The 15,899-nt window shown below is 44.5% G+C and overlaps 1 protein-coding gene across 1 annotated transcript in view; it reads right to left on the bottom strand.

Moving 5' to 3' along the window:
- LOC143982351 (membrane-bound glycerophospholipid O-acyltransferase 2-like) overlaps positions 1–3,408 on the bottom strand; it is an 83,723-nt gene extending 80,315 nt beyond the window's left edge. The window contains exon 1 of the mRNA XM_077480989.1: positions 3,168–3,408. Within this exon, the coding sequence (XP_077337115.1) occupies positions 3,168–3,365 (198 nt within the window). The 5' untranslated portion in view covers positions 3,366–3,408. The remainder of the gene's footprint in view (positions 1–3,167) is intronic.
- Positions 3,409–15,899: the final 12,491 nt, after the last annotated feature.

Below are 15,899 nucleotides of genomic sequence, written 5' to 3'. Positions count from 1 at the left end.
GTGTAGCCTACTCCGACGGACAAAGTGCCACGCATGCTCAGATCAAATTCCTAGACCAAAGCTATTGGCTACTAGCCTGAACGTAGTCCCGTCGTAACGAAATAACTTCATCACGTTATGTACAATCGGATTTTCCGACAACTTTGTCTGACCGTGTGTATGCAACAGTTTCGGAAAAAATCCGTTGGACAAAATCCAACGGATTTGGTTGTCAGAATGTCCGACTGTGTGTACAAGGGCTTAGGTTACTGATGATCTGCCAGCCACAATTAGGCCTCATGTACACTGCTGCTGGTAAACAGACGTTTAGGACGTTTAGTTGGGCGTTTGTTTTTTTTAGCTGCCCCTGAACGCTCCTCTGTTATCTTATCAGTACATGTACACAGGGTTGTTTATAGTCATTTCTAGGCAGTTGAGTTTAGAGGCTTTAGAGGCATAGCATACTAGCTCATTATGAAATACTCACCTTAGATCGAAGCCCTCGCAGCGGTCCCCAAATACAGCTCCAGCCGGCGACATCGCTCCCAGAGTTACTTTTGGGTATTGTGGGCTCCGACGCTGTGATTGGCCAGAGCCGAGACAACGGTAACACAGGCTCCGGCGTTGTGATTGGCTGCGAGTGGCCGGTAATGGCACACTAGCTGAAGCAACGGCAGGAACCTGCCGTTGCTTCAGTGTGCATGTGCCTATGACTTTGGCAAATGCTGATACAGGGGATTTAAATAAAGTTAACAAAAAGTTAAAAAAAGTTGGAAAAAAAAAAGTTAAAGTTACAGTGTTAAATAAAAAAAAAAAAACCTTGTTTCCCCCGTGCTCACGTGCAAATGCTCACGCGCACGCAGGTCCCACACGCATATGTAAACGGCAATTGCACCACATATGTGAGGTATGAGCGAGAGCAATTATTTTAGCATCAGATGTCCTGTGTAACTCGAAACTGGTAACTTGTAAAGGCTTTGAAAGAGTCACCTATGGAGATTTTTAGGTACTGTAATTTGGCGCTGGCGGAAGCAATTCTAAAGCATGGTGTGTTTGGTATCTATATACTCGGCATAACATCATATTTTATATTCTACCAAACAATTGGGCATTATGTGGTAGTTTTGTGCATTAAAATTATTATTATTATTATTTTTCCAAGACATTGGTTTGAAAAACCTCTGCGAAAATATTGTGTGACATAAAAATATACGTCCACCATTGTATTCTCTAGGGCCTCTGCTATATATATATATATATATATATATATATATATATATATATATAACGTTTGGGGGTTCCAAGCTGTTTTCCAACAAAACAAAAAAATTTTTTTTACATGTAGGAGAGGAATGCCAGAATTGGCCTGGACTGGAAGCGGTTTACCCAAAATGTCCATAACCGCCCCACCCACCCACAATTCTTCTGTCATTCCTCAAGCCCAGGTATCTCCCAACTATGGCCCTCAAGTTGTTGTGGAACTGCATGTCCCATGAGGCATTGTAAAACGCTGACATTCACAGACATGACTAGACATTATGGGAATTGTAGTTCCTGAACAACTGGTCTAGCCACTTGCTGGCCACCCTATAGCATGTTTACTGTGCGCAGGGTCACGTATATATATGTGACCCTGCACTTCTGCCTGCAGTGGGTGCCCGAAAGTCACCAGCATGTTACTTCTTCTGTGATAATTCACAGCAGAAGCCAGTCTGCGGGTGGCGGGCACTCAATGTCCTCCGGCACCCACCAATCATCGGCAATACACAGAGAACTGAGATAGGCCTATGTAAATTAGGCCTATGTAAATAAGGCCTATCTCAGTCCTGATAGGGGTGGAGGGGTGGGGGGAATGGATTCTGTGTTCCTGCATAGCAGGGACTAGAATCAATCTCTTCCCCTAGTGAAAGCAGCTCACTGTGTACACAAAAACACTGCCTAATCACAGTTAACCCTTGGATTGCCCTGCATGTTTAATCCCTTCCCAGCCAGTGTCATTAGCACATTAGTGTCATTAGCAGCATATTTTTAGCACTAATCACTGTATTAGTGTCGCTGGTTCCCGCAAAGTGTCAGTTAGTGTCCGGGTGTCCGCTGCAATATCGCAGCCCCAATATAAGTTGTTGATCGCTGCCACTACTAGTATATATTAAAAAAAATTATATATATATATATATATATATATATATATATATATATCCCATAGTTTGCGTAAACCAATCAATATACAATTATTGGGATTTTTTTTTTTACCAAAAACATGTAGCAGAATACATATTGGCCAAAATTGATCGAAGAAATTCGATTTTATTACATTTCTTTATTGGATATGTTTTATAGCAGAAAGTAAAAAAAATAGTTTTTATTTTCTTTAACAATTATCTGTCTTTTTTGTTTATAGTGCAAAAAATAAAAACAGCAGAGGTGATCAAATACCACCAAAAGAAAGCTCTATTTGTGGGGAAAAAAATTAACATAAATTTTAGTTCGGTACAGCATGATCACACGATTGTCAGAACTAAAGTAGCGGCGTATCGCCGGGGGGGGGGAGGGGGGGGTAAATCTTCTGGAGGTGAAGTGGTTAGATCAGTTTTCAATCTCAGGATGTAGACATATGCCTACGTTTCCATACTTACACATGTACATTGTATAGAAATACAGAGTGCGGACGCAGAGCTTTTTACATTAATTTTACGCCGCGGAACGCATGAGCGCAACGCAGTCGTTATATATAGGTCGTATATGGTACAATACTGCCCTTGGGGACTAGGAAAGGTGTATGATTGGTGCTGGCATGCCTGTATACTATTGTCCTTCATTTGATACCAGCGATCAGTGCTGTTCTTAGCACCCTGCCTGCTCACTAGTCCAGAACATAAAAGAAAGCACATGGACCGCCCTGCTCTGCTCAGACGTTTCCTCCATCGACAGTGACGTCACCACGTGCTGTTATCCCCTCACACTCTATTATCACAGCCCATGGTGTCATTCTAGTACTCCTTGTTCCCCTACTTCTCCTGCAGCCCAGAAAACTCTCTTCTCTAGCAGAAGCACAACTTCAGAGAAGTGTAACTACTTCCCTGCAGGGATGGCTGATAACTCTGAGTCGTGCTGTGCCATGAATAATATTTGAAGTACGGGCAGCCTATCCATCACCCCCCCGCAAGCACACACATATGTATACACACCTGCTCTGTAGGAAGGGTGGTGACCAGGTGCCACAGAGCCAGCAGGGGTGCCCCTTCATCAGACACCCCCACTCCTTTCATGTCCTCTCCTGTCCCGAGTCCTCCGTGATCTGTACTGACAATCCACCCCCGGCCTGAGACTGCACTGACACTACCTACTAATGACACCCGCCCCTGAACTACCACACCCGCACACATACACACTATTGTGACAAGTATGTTGCTAGGAGGGCACCCCAGAAGATGTGAATGGAGGGAGGAACTTGGGGAGGGAGTGAGGGAAGGCGGCTCATCTAGTCAGGAAGGAGCAGCACAGGACACTGTAGGAATGTATTCTCATGTAGGAGGGAGCTTGTATTAGCAGAATGACAGGAATGTAACGACACAATGATACACTGTATAAAAGTACATAATACATAAGAAACAAAGCCCCACCTTGCTGTAAAATAATGTATACCATGAGCAGAAATCATCACATCACTGTATAATATTGTATACCATGAGTAGAAATCCTTACATCACTGTATAATAGTGTATACCATGAGTAGAAATCCTTACATCACTGTATAATAGTGTATACCATGAGGAGAAATCCTTACATCACTGTATAATAGTGTATAACATCACTGTATAATAGTGTATACCATGAGGAGAAATCCTCACATCACTGTATAATAGTGTATACCATGAGGAGAAATCCTTACATCACTCTATAATAGTGTATACCATGAGGAGAAATCCTCAAATAACTGTATAATAGTGTATACCATGAGGAGAAATCCTTACATCACTGTATAATAGTGTATACCATGAGGAGAAATCCTTACATCACTGTATAATAGTGTATACCATGAGGAGAAATCCTCACATCACACTATAATAGTGTATAACACGAGGAACGATTTTCACATCGCTGTTTAACCACTTTCAGACCGGACCAATTTGCTGGTCAAAGACCAAACCACTTTTTGCGAATCGGCACTGCGTCGCTTTAACTGACAATTGCGCGGTCGTGCGACGTGGCTCCCAAACAAAATTGACGTCCTTTTTTTCCCACAAATAGAGCTTTCTTTTGGTGGTATTTGATCACCCCTGCGGTTTTTATTTTTTGCGCTATAAACAAAAATAGAGCGACAATTTTGAAAAAAACACATTATTTTTTACTTTTTGTTATAATAAATATCCCCCAAAAATATATAAAAAAACATTTTTTTCCCTCAGTTTAGGCCGATACGTATTCTTCTACATATTTCTGGTAAAAAAAATCGCAATAAGCGATTATTGATTGGTTTGCGCAAAAGTTATAGCGTTTACAAAATAGGGATAGTTTTATAGCATTTTTATTATAATTATAATTTTTTATTATTTTTTTTTTACTAGTAATGGCGGCGATCAGCGATTTTTATTGTGACTGCGACATTATGGCAGACACATCGGACATTTTTGACACATTTTTGGGACCATTGTCATTTATACAGTAATCACTGCTATATAAATGCAGTGATTCCTGTGTAAATGACACTGGCAGTGAAAGGGTTAACCAGTGGGTGGCAGTGTAGGGGTTAAGTGTTCCTAGGGGAGTGTTACTAACTGTGGGGGGGTTGGGCTTTCATTTAGTGTACACTGATCTCTGCTCCAATCACATGGAGCAGAGATCAGCGTCACTAGTTGCTAGGCAGAATGGAAAAATGTTGTTTACACAGCATTTCCTCCATTTGGCCGCTCCGTGAGACGATCGCGGGGATACCCGCGGCAATCGAGTCCGCGGGTCCCGCGACCGGACTCACGGGGGTCCCGACCAGCGCGGGAGCGCGCCGCCGGCGCCGCACTCCCGATGGCAGGGCGGCATCGAATATTGGACGTACCTGTACGCCAATATGCCTGCCCGTGCCATTCTGTCGACGTACATCGTCGTGCGCTGGTCGGGAAGTGGATAAACTGCTGTAAAAATTCCAGCGGTTAGCCTAGTGTGTTTCTAAGTTCTGTTTAGTAGCTGTAGAATTAAGGAGCAGGCAACCAGCATCCTTAACAACCAGTGTATAGCTAGTTGGTAATGAGTGGGTCGGGAAGTCAGCTGCTGTGTCCTTAACAATGTATGACTCATCAGCTGTCAGCGGGCTTCCCTGCTGACAGCTGATTGTAAAAAAAAAAAACATTGTCAGCAATACAAAACAAATAAAAAAAATAAAAATAAACAGTGTGGGCCCCTCCCCACAAGTCCATACCAGACCCTTAGGGTGTATTATATTGTATGCTATGAGGAAAAATTCTGACATCACTGTCAGATCACTGTATCACATCACTGTATACTAAGAGGAAAAAATACTCACATCAATGTTTAATCGTGTATAATATTGACTAATAGTATATAGTATATTAATACTATATTACTAGATTAGTATATTAGATTAGTATATTAATCTATACTAGCGATGCACCGATACCATTTTCTTTGAGTACCTATCCTTTTTTTTTTTTTTTTTTTAGCAATCACTGATACCAATTATCGATACTTACCGCAACTGACTTATTTACACTTCAGCTGTCAGCAATGGTACAAAGCATTGAAAAGTTATTTACAAATGAAGTAATTTTTTTTTTAATTTTGTGCTTTTTTTCAATGTGAAACGTGTAAATATATGTTAAAGGTGTAAAAATATTAATGAACAAAGCAAACAAAAAAAAAGGTTTAATTGTTAATAGTTTATAAAAAAAAGAAGTGAACAGAAAAAGTCAGCAGGAAAATAATAATTAAATAGAGAAGGAGAATAAGGAGTTAACTAAGGCTGATTTGAGTAAATTAAGGATTAATAAGGGGATAAACAGAGGAACATTTTATTGAAAAACTTGATAGGTTGCTTAAAGTGGTTGTAAACCCTTTACAACCGCTTTTTGCTACAGGTAAGCCTATAATTAGGCTTACCTGGAGCTACACAGGATATCTCCTAAACCTGCACGTTGTAGGAGATATCCCCTGTATTTGCATGTGCCAACATCATTGGCACAGGCGCACTGAAGCAATGGCAGGTAAATGCTGTTGCTTAAGTTAGACTGTGCCGTTACCAGGAGTGACGTCATTGTGGCTCCGGCCAATCACAGCGCCGGAGGCCGCTATACCCGGAAGTAACTCCGGGAGCGATGTTGGCCACCAGAGCGGTGAACAAGGACTGCTGCGGGGGCTTTGATCTCAGGTAAGTAATTCATAATGAGCTAGTATGCTATGCATACTAGCTCATTATGCTTTTGTCTTGCAGGTTTTTTTTTAAGGGTTTACAACCACTTTAACTGGCTTCATCTGTAGATTGAAGTTCATCCCTTTGATCTGTAGATAAATAAACAGAAAGATACAAAAAGAGACAATGGTTCTTTTTATTTCTGTTTCAGTGGCTAAGCAATGTTGTTGATAAACATTGTCAGGTGGCATTTTTTTTTTTATTGACAGCTCCAATTGCGGGACTTTGTTTACATTTCAGCTGTCAACAGGTTTATCCCTATAGCCGCTTTAAGGCTCAGGCTTAGAAATCCTCTCGCCATTCACGCATCTTCTTCCCCGCTGAGAGGATGGGCTATGCAGGTTCTGATTATGGAGAAAAAGGTGTACCGCTCAAAAATATTAAATAAAGTAAAACAACACAAAGTTCATAGCTGAAAGTTCATCTATGTATGAAGAAAAATAGAACCTATCAGAACCATAGCCACCAGGGAGAGAACTTCTAATCCACCATGGAAGAAACTTCTGAAGGGGAGAAAAAAGGAAGCCCGTCACCTTCTCCAAAAATAACTGATCCTTACCATCAGTGTATGGGCTATACACATTGAATGTAATCATATGATAGTAAGAACGATCCTTCCAGATTAAAGAGCGACTCCAAAGTATACCTCTCCCTATGGACCAGGTGGAAAATCCTAGGTGCCCCTCCTCTCAGCAGGATAAACTGTCAGATATATTCCAATAGGCGAGTGGTAGCTCAAGCATCATATGCATGTAAAAGGTAGAAGAGGAACGCTCATTGCGCAGACTTCATAATAAAGGGCATTTATTGAGAAAATATAGTAAAATAAACTCACATTTAATGAGAGCTAAAAGAGCAATATGAAGCAACCAGCGGTTCTAACCAACAAGATGGCCACCGTGTCTCTGTCCATCCGCGTCCTGCGTCACTCGTCATTGACGTCACCCAACGTTTCGTCATCAACATGCGTCTTCAGGGGCTATGTGATGGCACAGACCAAATAGAATGCTCCTAAAAATCCCTCTTCGCCCCCTTCCTAGCCCTCCTGGCTAGCCCTCCCACAGTCCTGCCAGACTGCGCACTCATCAGCCCTCTTGGCTGATTTCTCCTGGAAATCTCCTGGCCTTGCTGACTCTCTCCTGCTGTCCTCACACCTGCTCCCGTGCATCCAGGAGAGGATTCCTCCATTTGTTGTAGAGGATCCCTCCAGAACCCGAGCCCCAGGCCTGAGGTCACCCTCCCCCCCCCCCCCCCCGACTATGGGGCTACACTCAAGGGCCTCTGACAGCCTCCTCAGCACTCCATCTCCAATCTTCCACCTGAACTCCTCTGCCCCTGCTGGCCTGACCCAGAGTATTTAAAAAGTCCCTCCCCCTGCCATCCCACTTGACCCAAGATTGGTTGGGGTCCTCATCAATACTCCAGGCAGCTCCTCCTAAATTCCATCCCATTCTTCTGTAAGTTTTTCAAAAGTTCCAGCATGTAGGGGGAGGTAACAGAGATGATAACTGTTGAGTCATTCCAGCCTTCCTAAGTCGCTCTTCCTGATCCACAGAACAGCCCAGCCGGGCTCTCAGCCAGGCTAATTTACCTACACTAATAAACTGTGTACCCTACCCTTTCTAGCACACTAGAGGGTGCTACACTGATACTAGAGCATTTGCACGAGTACTGATACTCAAGAAAACTCTTAGTATCGGCACCAAGACCAGTATCGGTTTTGGTGCAACCCTAATTTATACTATCGAATAATAGTTCTCACATCACTGTATAAGCTATATAATACTCTATATACTATGGAATCATAGTCCTCACACCCAGAGGTGGAATTGGAAACTTCAGGGCCCAGGTATAAGAAACCATGAAGGGCCCCCTGACCACTGGTCCCAGGGCCCTTCCTTCTGAGCCCAGGGCCCTTCTCACTTATCTTGGGACCTTTTACTCCTGTAGCAGGGCCCTTTATTATGGTCCAGCAGTGGGACCCTTTCACATGTTCTGCAACAGGCTCCCTTCCTGCTGTCTTGGGTAGTGCTGACACCTTTTCTTCAAGCCAAACCCAAACACTTTAGCGGCACAAGGCATTTTTTTCTATACATCTTTTTTGTGATTAAATAGCATTTCTAATCATATAGATTTAATCACAAGAGCTATCAGAGTCCACAGAGTTCCCCCTTTACATCTGAATCCACAGAGTTCCTCTTTACATCTGAATTCACAGAGTTCCGCTTTACATCTGAATACACAGAGTTCTCCTTTACATCTGAACTTGCAGTTTCCCCTTTAGGTCTGAATCCACAGAGTTCCCCTTTACATCTGAATCCACAGAGTTCCCCTTTACATCTGAATCCAGAGAGTTCCCCTTTACAGCTGAACTCACATTCTCCTTTGAGCTGAACTCACATTCTCCTTTAGCTGAACTCACATTCTCCTTTGAGCTGAACTCACATTCCCCTTTGAGCTGAACTCACATTCCCCTTTGAGCTGAACTCACATTCCCCTTTGAGCTGAACTCACATTCCCCTTTGAGTATTAATTATGAGAGGAAAAAGGTAGTTTTTCAGCTTTCATTGGATTTTGGTATTCCTGGATTGAAGAGCGTCGGGAGCAAAGAAGTATCCAACCCAAGGTCCAGGTCTTGCTGGAGACTCTAGGTTGCAGTACAGCACAATCTCTATAAGGCTCTTGATCCAAAGATACTAGAGAACATCCTCTACTTCAGTGAACAGTACAGTACACAAAAAGCTACTTGCATATAGCCTAAGGTGACCAGATTTTTTTAATTAAATCCGGGACTTTTTTTTGGACTAGCAATGGTGGGAATCAGCGACTCCCTGCCATTCGCCGCTGCCGCCCACCTCACTGCCTGTCAAGTCTTATTCTCCAGGCCCCTACTGGGTGGGGAGTGGAGGTAGATCACTCCACCAGGGAAGGCAAAAAGATAAGCAGGCAGGCAGCTGGCTGGGACTTGAGCCAAGGCAGAAGAACATGCGAGCAGAGCTGAATGGACATGCACCCCTAAACCGAAGAAATAATCCCTCCGCCCTGACCAGCACATGATCATCAGAAAGGGGCACAGATAATGGAAAATAATACACCCCCACAAGCTAGTAGGAGCAGTGGAGCGGGGATGTGTAATTGAGAATCTTTTTTTTAATTCTGCAATGACTGTCTTTGAAATTGTCTCAGCCCCTGTCCAAATACAATCCGGGGACCGGACAAAACTGGGAACAGAATTGGTCTGGGGACAGTGTGCTCAATCCGGGGACTGTCCCTGGAAACCAAGGATGTCTCGTCACCCTAACATAGCCTCGGCATCAGTGTCTCTTACAGTAATGTCTAGAGAAGGTTTAGGTACAGGGATCTCAGAGCTGGTAACACTGTCAAATGGCTGGAAGTGCCCCAGTGCTGGTACCAAAGGTGGGCAGCTAGAGAAACAAGACCACCCAACTTGAAGTGTAGTACTCTGGTAGCAACTTTCCACGGTGACTGGGTCTTCATAGAACATGCATGCTCTTGAGCTCTGGCCCAGATGGCAGCTATTCTCTCTGCAAGACAGGCACTTTTACTGTAGCAAATTACTGTAGCATTGCTCCTTTGGAAATACATACACCAGACAATCCACAGAACACCTCAAATCTTAACCCTCTCAACAGTTGCCACTGGAAACAGCCACATTCACATAAGGGAAGTCATGGACCGAGCCCCGATATATAGCGTTACCCCGTAGGGGTCACTGAGTGAAACAGGTTCTTTCCCAAAACAGTGCAAAGGAAGCCAGGCACATAGCAACAGTTCATTCACTCTAGCTCATTGAACACAAAGGGATGTCTTTTTAAAGGTTTACTGCTTGAAGAATTTTAAACAGGAGGGGATAGAGGAGCGTGAGATACCCAAAAAAGGTAAGCAAAGTCTGTTGAGGACACTTCTTTCTCTGTAGCAGAAGCATAGGAAGTAGTAGACTAAGACAGTCTATAGATGACCAGCTGGAGACCATGCATCAAGTTGTAGCACATAAAAAAGCTCTACTCGCAAATCCTAAGGTGGGATAAATCCATAAGTTCAGTTCTTTACAGCTCAGTGTCCAGTCCAAAGGCTCTAGGGGGTAAATAGTCCCCCTCTCCTCTCAGCTTACAGATCCATCCCCACAATCTCCTTAGGGTTCCAGACTATTTAACAGCAACCTAGCTTCATTTAAGCACATCTCCCCATGGATTGGCTAGGCTCTGCTCAATATTCAGACTGGAAATTTGAATTCTTTCACCCTAAGCTCTAGAAACTTCTCCTAGAAGCAGGGGGAAGTAATCAAACTCTCAGTCTGTGAAGCTCTAAGGAGACCAAACCAAACAATAACTGCTACTGCGATTACAGCAGAAGCCAAAACTAAATTTACCTAGCAGCTGCCTAACTAGGAGGGTGCTACATACATTCATACATATCTTCATTATGAGGAGGTCATGAAGAATATTTTACATGTATCATTTAGTACCCAGACCTAGCAGCCATGTGTTGTAGATGCTAAAATCATTCATATCAATCCCTTTATATTTTATTTTTAGACAGATACTTTTTTTATTACCCAAAATACACAGGAGAAAAACTGTAATTGCAGCTTCTATTCTGCATAGTATTAAAAATGTGTCTGAATATAAAAATAGAACAGACAGATGACAAAAAAGGAAGATTTTTACACTGGTGTTGCATGTGCATCCCATTTCAACATTTACAATGTTTTAGTAGAGAATGTGGTGACCCCCAGAAACAGGGAGGGCTAACATTCCTCCTCAGGGTGCAGGTTACTAGGCATGATGGGTGTTGTGTAAGGTGGAAAGATGGGCGCCAGTCACTTTTAAAAATGAACAAAGAGAAGTTTAGTTCTCTTAACAGGAAAATGCGGGAGAGGGGGGTAGCACACAGGACACCCTTAGGCAAATGTAATAGCAAATTGGCAGACTCCTTGGACAAGTAGTAGAACCAGGCAGACAGCAATACAGAAAAAGAAAACCCTTTACAACCACTTTTTGCTACAGGTAAGCCTATAATTAGGCTTACCTGTAGCTACACTGGATATGTGTAGCTAGCCTGGAACCCTGGAATATCCCTGCATTTGCATGTGCCGAAGTCATCAGCACATGCGCACTTAAGCAAACTGAAGCAAAGACACGTATGTGCCATTGCTTCAGATGTACTGTGCCATCATTGCGGCTCTGGCCAATCATAGTGCTGGAGCTGCGATAACTGGAAGAAAACCCTTGAGGAGATGTCGGCCGCCGGATCGGTGAACGAGGACTGCTACGAGGGCTTCAATCTCAGGTAAGTAATTCATAATGAGCTAGTATGCTATGCATACTAGCTCATTATGCCTTTGTCTTGCATTTTTTTTTTCGTTTTTTTTTTTTAAAGGGTTTACAACCACTTGAAGCTGAATTCAGCAAGCTGTATTCTATAGCAACAGCTGTCTCCTGTAGCAACAACTTACAGCAGTTGTATATCCATACAGAATTTTTTTTTTTAAAACAAAAAAACCTGTAAGGCAAAGGCATAATGAGCTAGTATGCAGCACATACTAGCTCATTATGATATACCTTAGAATGAAGTGCCGGCATCTGATCCTGGTCCACGCCGGGGGAGCTGACATTTTGCCCTTGGTGTTTCTTCTGGGTTCTGGGCGCTATGAGTGGTCACTCCCCCACATGCGCGCGGGAGTCTTCTTCCCGGCAAGGGCCTTCACAGCGCAGACGGCGCTGAAATCAGCAGCTGCATGCAAATTGAATATCTCCTAAACCGTACAGGTTTAAGAGATAATAATTTTACCTACAAGTAAGCTTTATTATAGGCTTACCTGTAGGTAAAAATAAAAAAATGGTTATACAACCACTTTAACTCACAGTATCACACTGTAGTTCCATGGATTAGTTCTCTCCTGAAGCTTTCCCAGCCACTTCATAGTCCCCGGCTTATGAAGAGTCTCCTTTGGTACTCCTTCAAAAGTCCACTCACTCAACCTGCCACCGTTCAGGCTCCCCTCTGGCCGAGCCCCTTTACACATGGTTAGGCCTCGGGCTTCAGGCATACACCAAAACTGCTGCTCCTCACGCTCCCACCCAGACCGCAGTCCAGGTGGAAAGAACCCAATTCACATGACCTTTCAGAATAAATACCTTATTCCAGCATCCTCGGCAGCCAAAGAAACTCCTACTGAGAGAAGTATATACACTGATAACCTGAATCCGCTGTAATTCACACAGTGATCACACTGATGCCATAGGTAACACTGCCACCTAGTGACAAAAGGGAGAAATCCCCGTTAACACCAGGTTTAGGAGAAACCCATTTGATCAATAGACTACAAATAAGTCCAGGCTAGCTACCACCTAGCACAGCTAAATTTACTAGCAGCTCTGTGTAGGACAGTGCTACACATGTGTAGGGCAGTATGACCATGCAAAGCCCTAACACAGTGAGTTTGGGAAATTAAGGTAAAAATGACACAGAATTTGTATTAAAGGGTCCTTCACACCAATGTTTTTTTTTGCTGTATTTTCACCAAAAATGCAGGTCCCCATTGAAATGAATAGAAAACGCAACAAGAAAGCATCAAAAACGCACCTGTGTTGAGTTTTTGGTGCATTTTTTGAGTCACATTTCCAAGTTTCACAGGTGCTTGCTGGGTAATAGCCAAACAGAAAACTCACTGGAAACACATCAAAAAGCATATTTCAGTGGAATATTCTGAAAACAGCCTTAAGCCTTGTATGCAGGGCTGAATGAAAAAAAAAACTGACAGCTCCAGAGGGGCCGCTGTACTATCTATCCATCATTAGGACAGCAATCTCCCCTGCTGTGCTATTGTGTTCTGACAGGGGGACGGCCCCCGCCAGAACACTTCGGCCATTGGCTGAGAGCACTGAGCGGTAGCCGATCAGCAGACCTTTATCAGTCATATACACGGGCCGAATATTGGCAGGTTTTTATTTAATTTAATTCAATGCGGCTTGACATTCAGCTTGTGTGTACTAAGGTTTAGGCTTAATGTGAAGTTCCAGATAATTGTTTCTGAGCAGAGAAAGCTGCGTTTTAAGCTTTCCTTGGGTTTTGTTATTGGGGCCTAGAGCTTGAAGGTTTCAAAGTGTCTTGGGGTGAATGGAACCTTCAATCCTATGTCTAGATTTTACTGGACTTCTGCTCCCTTTGTGAGTATACTAGTGTGCAGGGTCATTATAAACCAAGTCTGAGACTAGCTCAGAGCTGTCATTTGCAGACAGAGCCCTGTCAAGAGAGCTGGGTGTACCTGTTGGAGACTTCATCCCTTGTGAGGGGATTCTTTGGCCAAAGACTGGGAAATTTATGACAGCTATGAGTGTCTGGGAGACAGACAGAGGGTCTGGGAGACTGAGAAACCTGAGGTGGCTAGAGAGTTCAGGGGGATGGAGAGAGTCTGGAAAGCAATTGCAACCTCACCGTGTCCATCATTTGCAGTCACTGTGCCCATCAATTGCAACCTCACTGTGCCCATCAATTGCAACCTCACTGTGTCCATCAATTGCAACCTCACTGTGTCCATCAATTGCAACCACTGTGCCCATCAATAGCAGCCTTTGTGCCCATCAATAGCAGCCACTGTGCCCATCAATAACAGCCATTGTGCCTATCAATAGCAGCCACTGTGCCCATCAATAGCAGCCACTAGCCACTGTGTCCATCAATAGCAGGCACTGTGCCCATCCATTGCAGCCACTGTGACCCTCCCGCGGCATATAACCAGCACCCACGCTCGCCAGCTCGTTGTCTGACCAGCACTTACCCCATCTTGGTGGTGGGTCAGGCAGCGGGTGACGGTGGTGAGCTGTGGGATGGGCAGCGGGCCAGGCAGCGGCGAGCTGTGGGATGGGCGGCGGCTCCTGTGTCCTCCATGCTTCCGTCATGCGTCTCTTCTTTTTGTTAGGCGTCCAATAGGATCGCCTGTCTTTTCAGCTGATCAGGTGACGGTAACAGACCCTAATTGGTGGGTGAGTGTAATGCTCTACGCCAGGGGTGCCCAACCTTTTAAAGACAGAGGGCCACTTAAGAGACTTAATAACCAGTCACGGGCCACAATGAGTGGAGTGGGCAGAGGACAAGTCCATGCATATGCAGAGCGGACACAGACATGGCTTTCTCTACTCTATGGGCCCTCCGATCTGATCTGCCATGATGGAATGGGACGGATCCCCCTTCTGTTTTTTTAAGTGGACCAGATTGGAGGTAGGTGGGCGTATACGGCCACAAGTCCATTTACATCTGTGGCTCAATAGAGGTGAACGGAGGGTCCAATTGGGTTGGACCTAGCATGCCAAAGGGGCCTAATGCAGCTTTCTCACTGACATGCTTTGGATTACCTGCACTGCAGGTGCAGTGCAGTACACCTGTGGCTTTCCTGCAGGTTAGCTGCACTTAGACTTCTATTATATCCTGCAGGTGTGGTGCACTTTCTGAAAGCTCACCACACTTGCAGGTAATAACAGAAGTCTATGGCTCAATGCAGGTAACCCACAGGTGTTCTGCGCTGCACCTGCGAATCAGTTTGAAAGCAGCCCAGTAACCACTGCAGAAGAGATATGCCCATATATACACTGTGATTTTAGTAATAAACTTACCTTTAATAAGTCTTCCATTCAGGTATCACCGGCTGTTGCTGTCCCAGGCAGAGTGCATTTGGTATCGCTCCACCTATGGCAGGAGGCAGCGCTATTCAGGGAGCATCGGTTTATGCAGCTCTGTAGCCACTTGCTTTCTCTACCACCAGCTTCATTAACAACACTGATGCTCTGGGATGACGGGTCGGCAACCCACAATCTGGGCTTGCCAACCCGCCATCCCAGAGCAGGAGGTCGCGGGCCACGTCAGAGGGCTCCCCGGGCCACTGGTTTGGCACACCTGCTCTACGCTCTATCTATCCACACTATTTTGAAGCCTATTAGAGACTATGGCTCTAATCAGGTGCTTCAAAAAACACCCCCGCCACTGTAATTCAGCATCCTAAAAGGAGCTGGATGCCTGAATAGGAGGTGGTCGCTAGAGAATCTATCCATAATACATATAGGGGTGGCGTGCTAGAGGGGGTGGCGCCCGTGTGCCCTTAATGGACGAGCCGCCACTGGGGGGGGATGAAGAAGCCAGGAGGGGGCTCGTTGAGTGAGGTGCTGCATCCAAGGCTGAGTGAGCCTGACAAACCTTTGGTCTGAGACCAAATAGAGCAGTAGTACTGCTGACAAGAGAGCCAGGTGACTCTGTCGTTTTAGTGATTGTGTTTTTGCTGAAGCTGGAAAATCCCCTCTTTGTTGGACCTTTTCCTTTGTCTAATTAAAGTGTGCAGCCAGGCCCTTAAAGTTAAAAATTACATGTCAACAGTGGCATTGGGGGGGGGGGGGGGCTGGAGCCCTGAGTGGGTCCCCAAAAACCCCCGGGTCTCAGGCATTCACTATTCTATTATTAGCCCTGAGCCCGAGCGGGGACTGATGTG

Source organism: Lithobates pipiens, unplaced genomic scaffold (genome assembly GCF_037356315.1).
Source record: "Lithobates pipiens isolate NorthernLeopardFrog02 unplaced genomic scaffold, aLitPip1_a1.2 Scaffold_16, whole genome shotgun sequence".
NCBI classification, from domain to species: Eukaryota; Metazoa; Chordata; class Amphibia; order Anura; family Ranidae; genus Lithobates; species Lithobates pipiens.
Note: the sequence above shows the minus strand (reverse complement) of the source record. Positions and strands in the feature narration are given on the sequence as shown.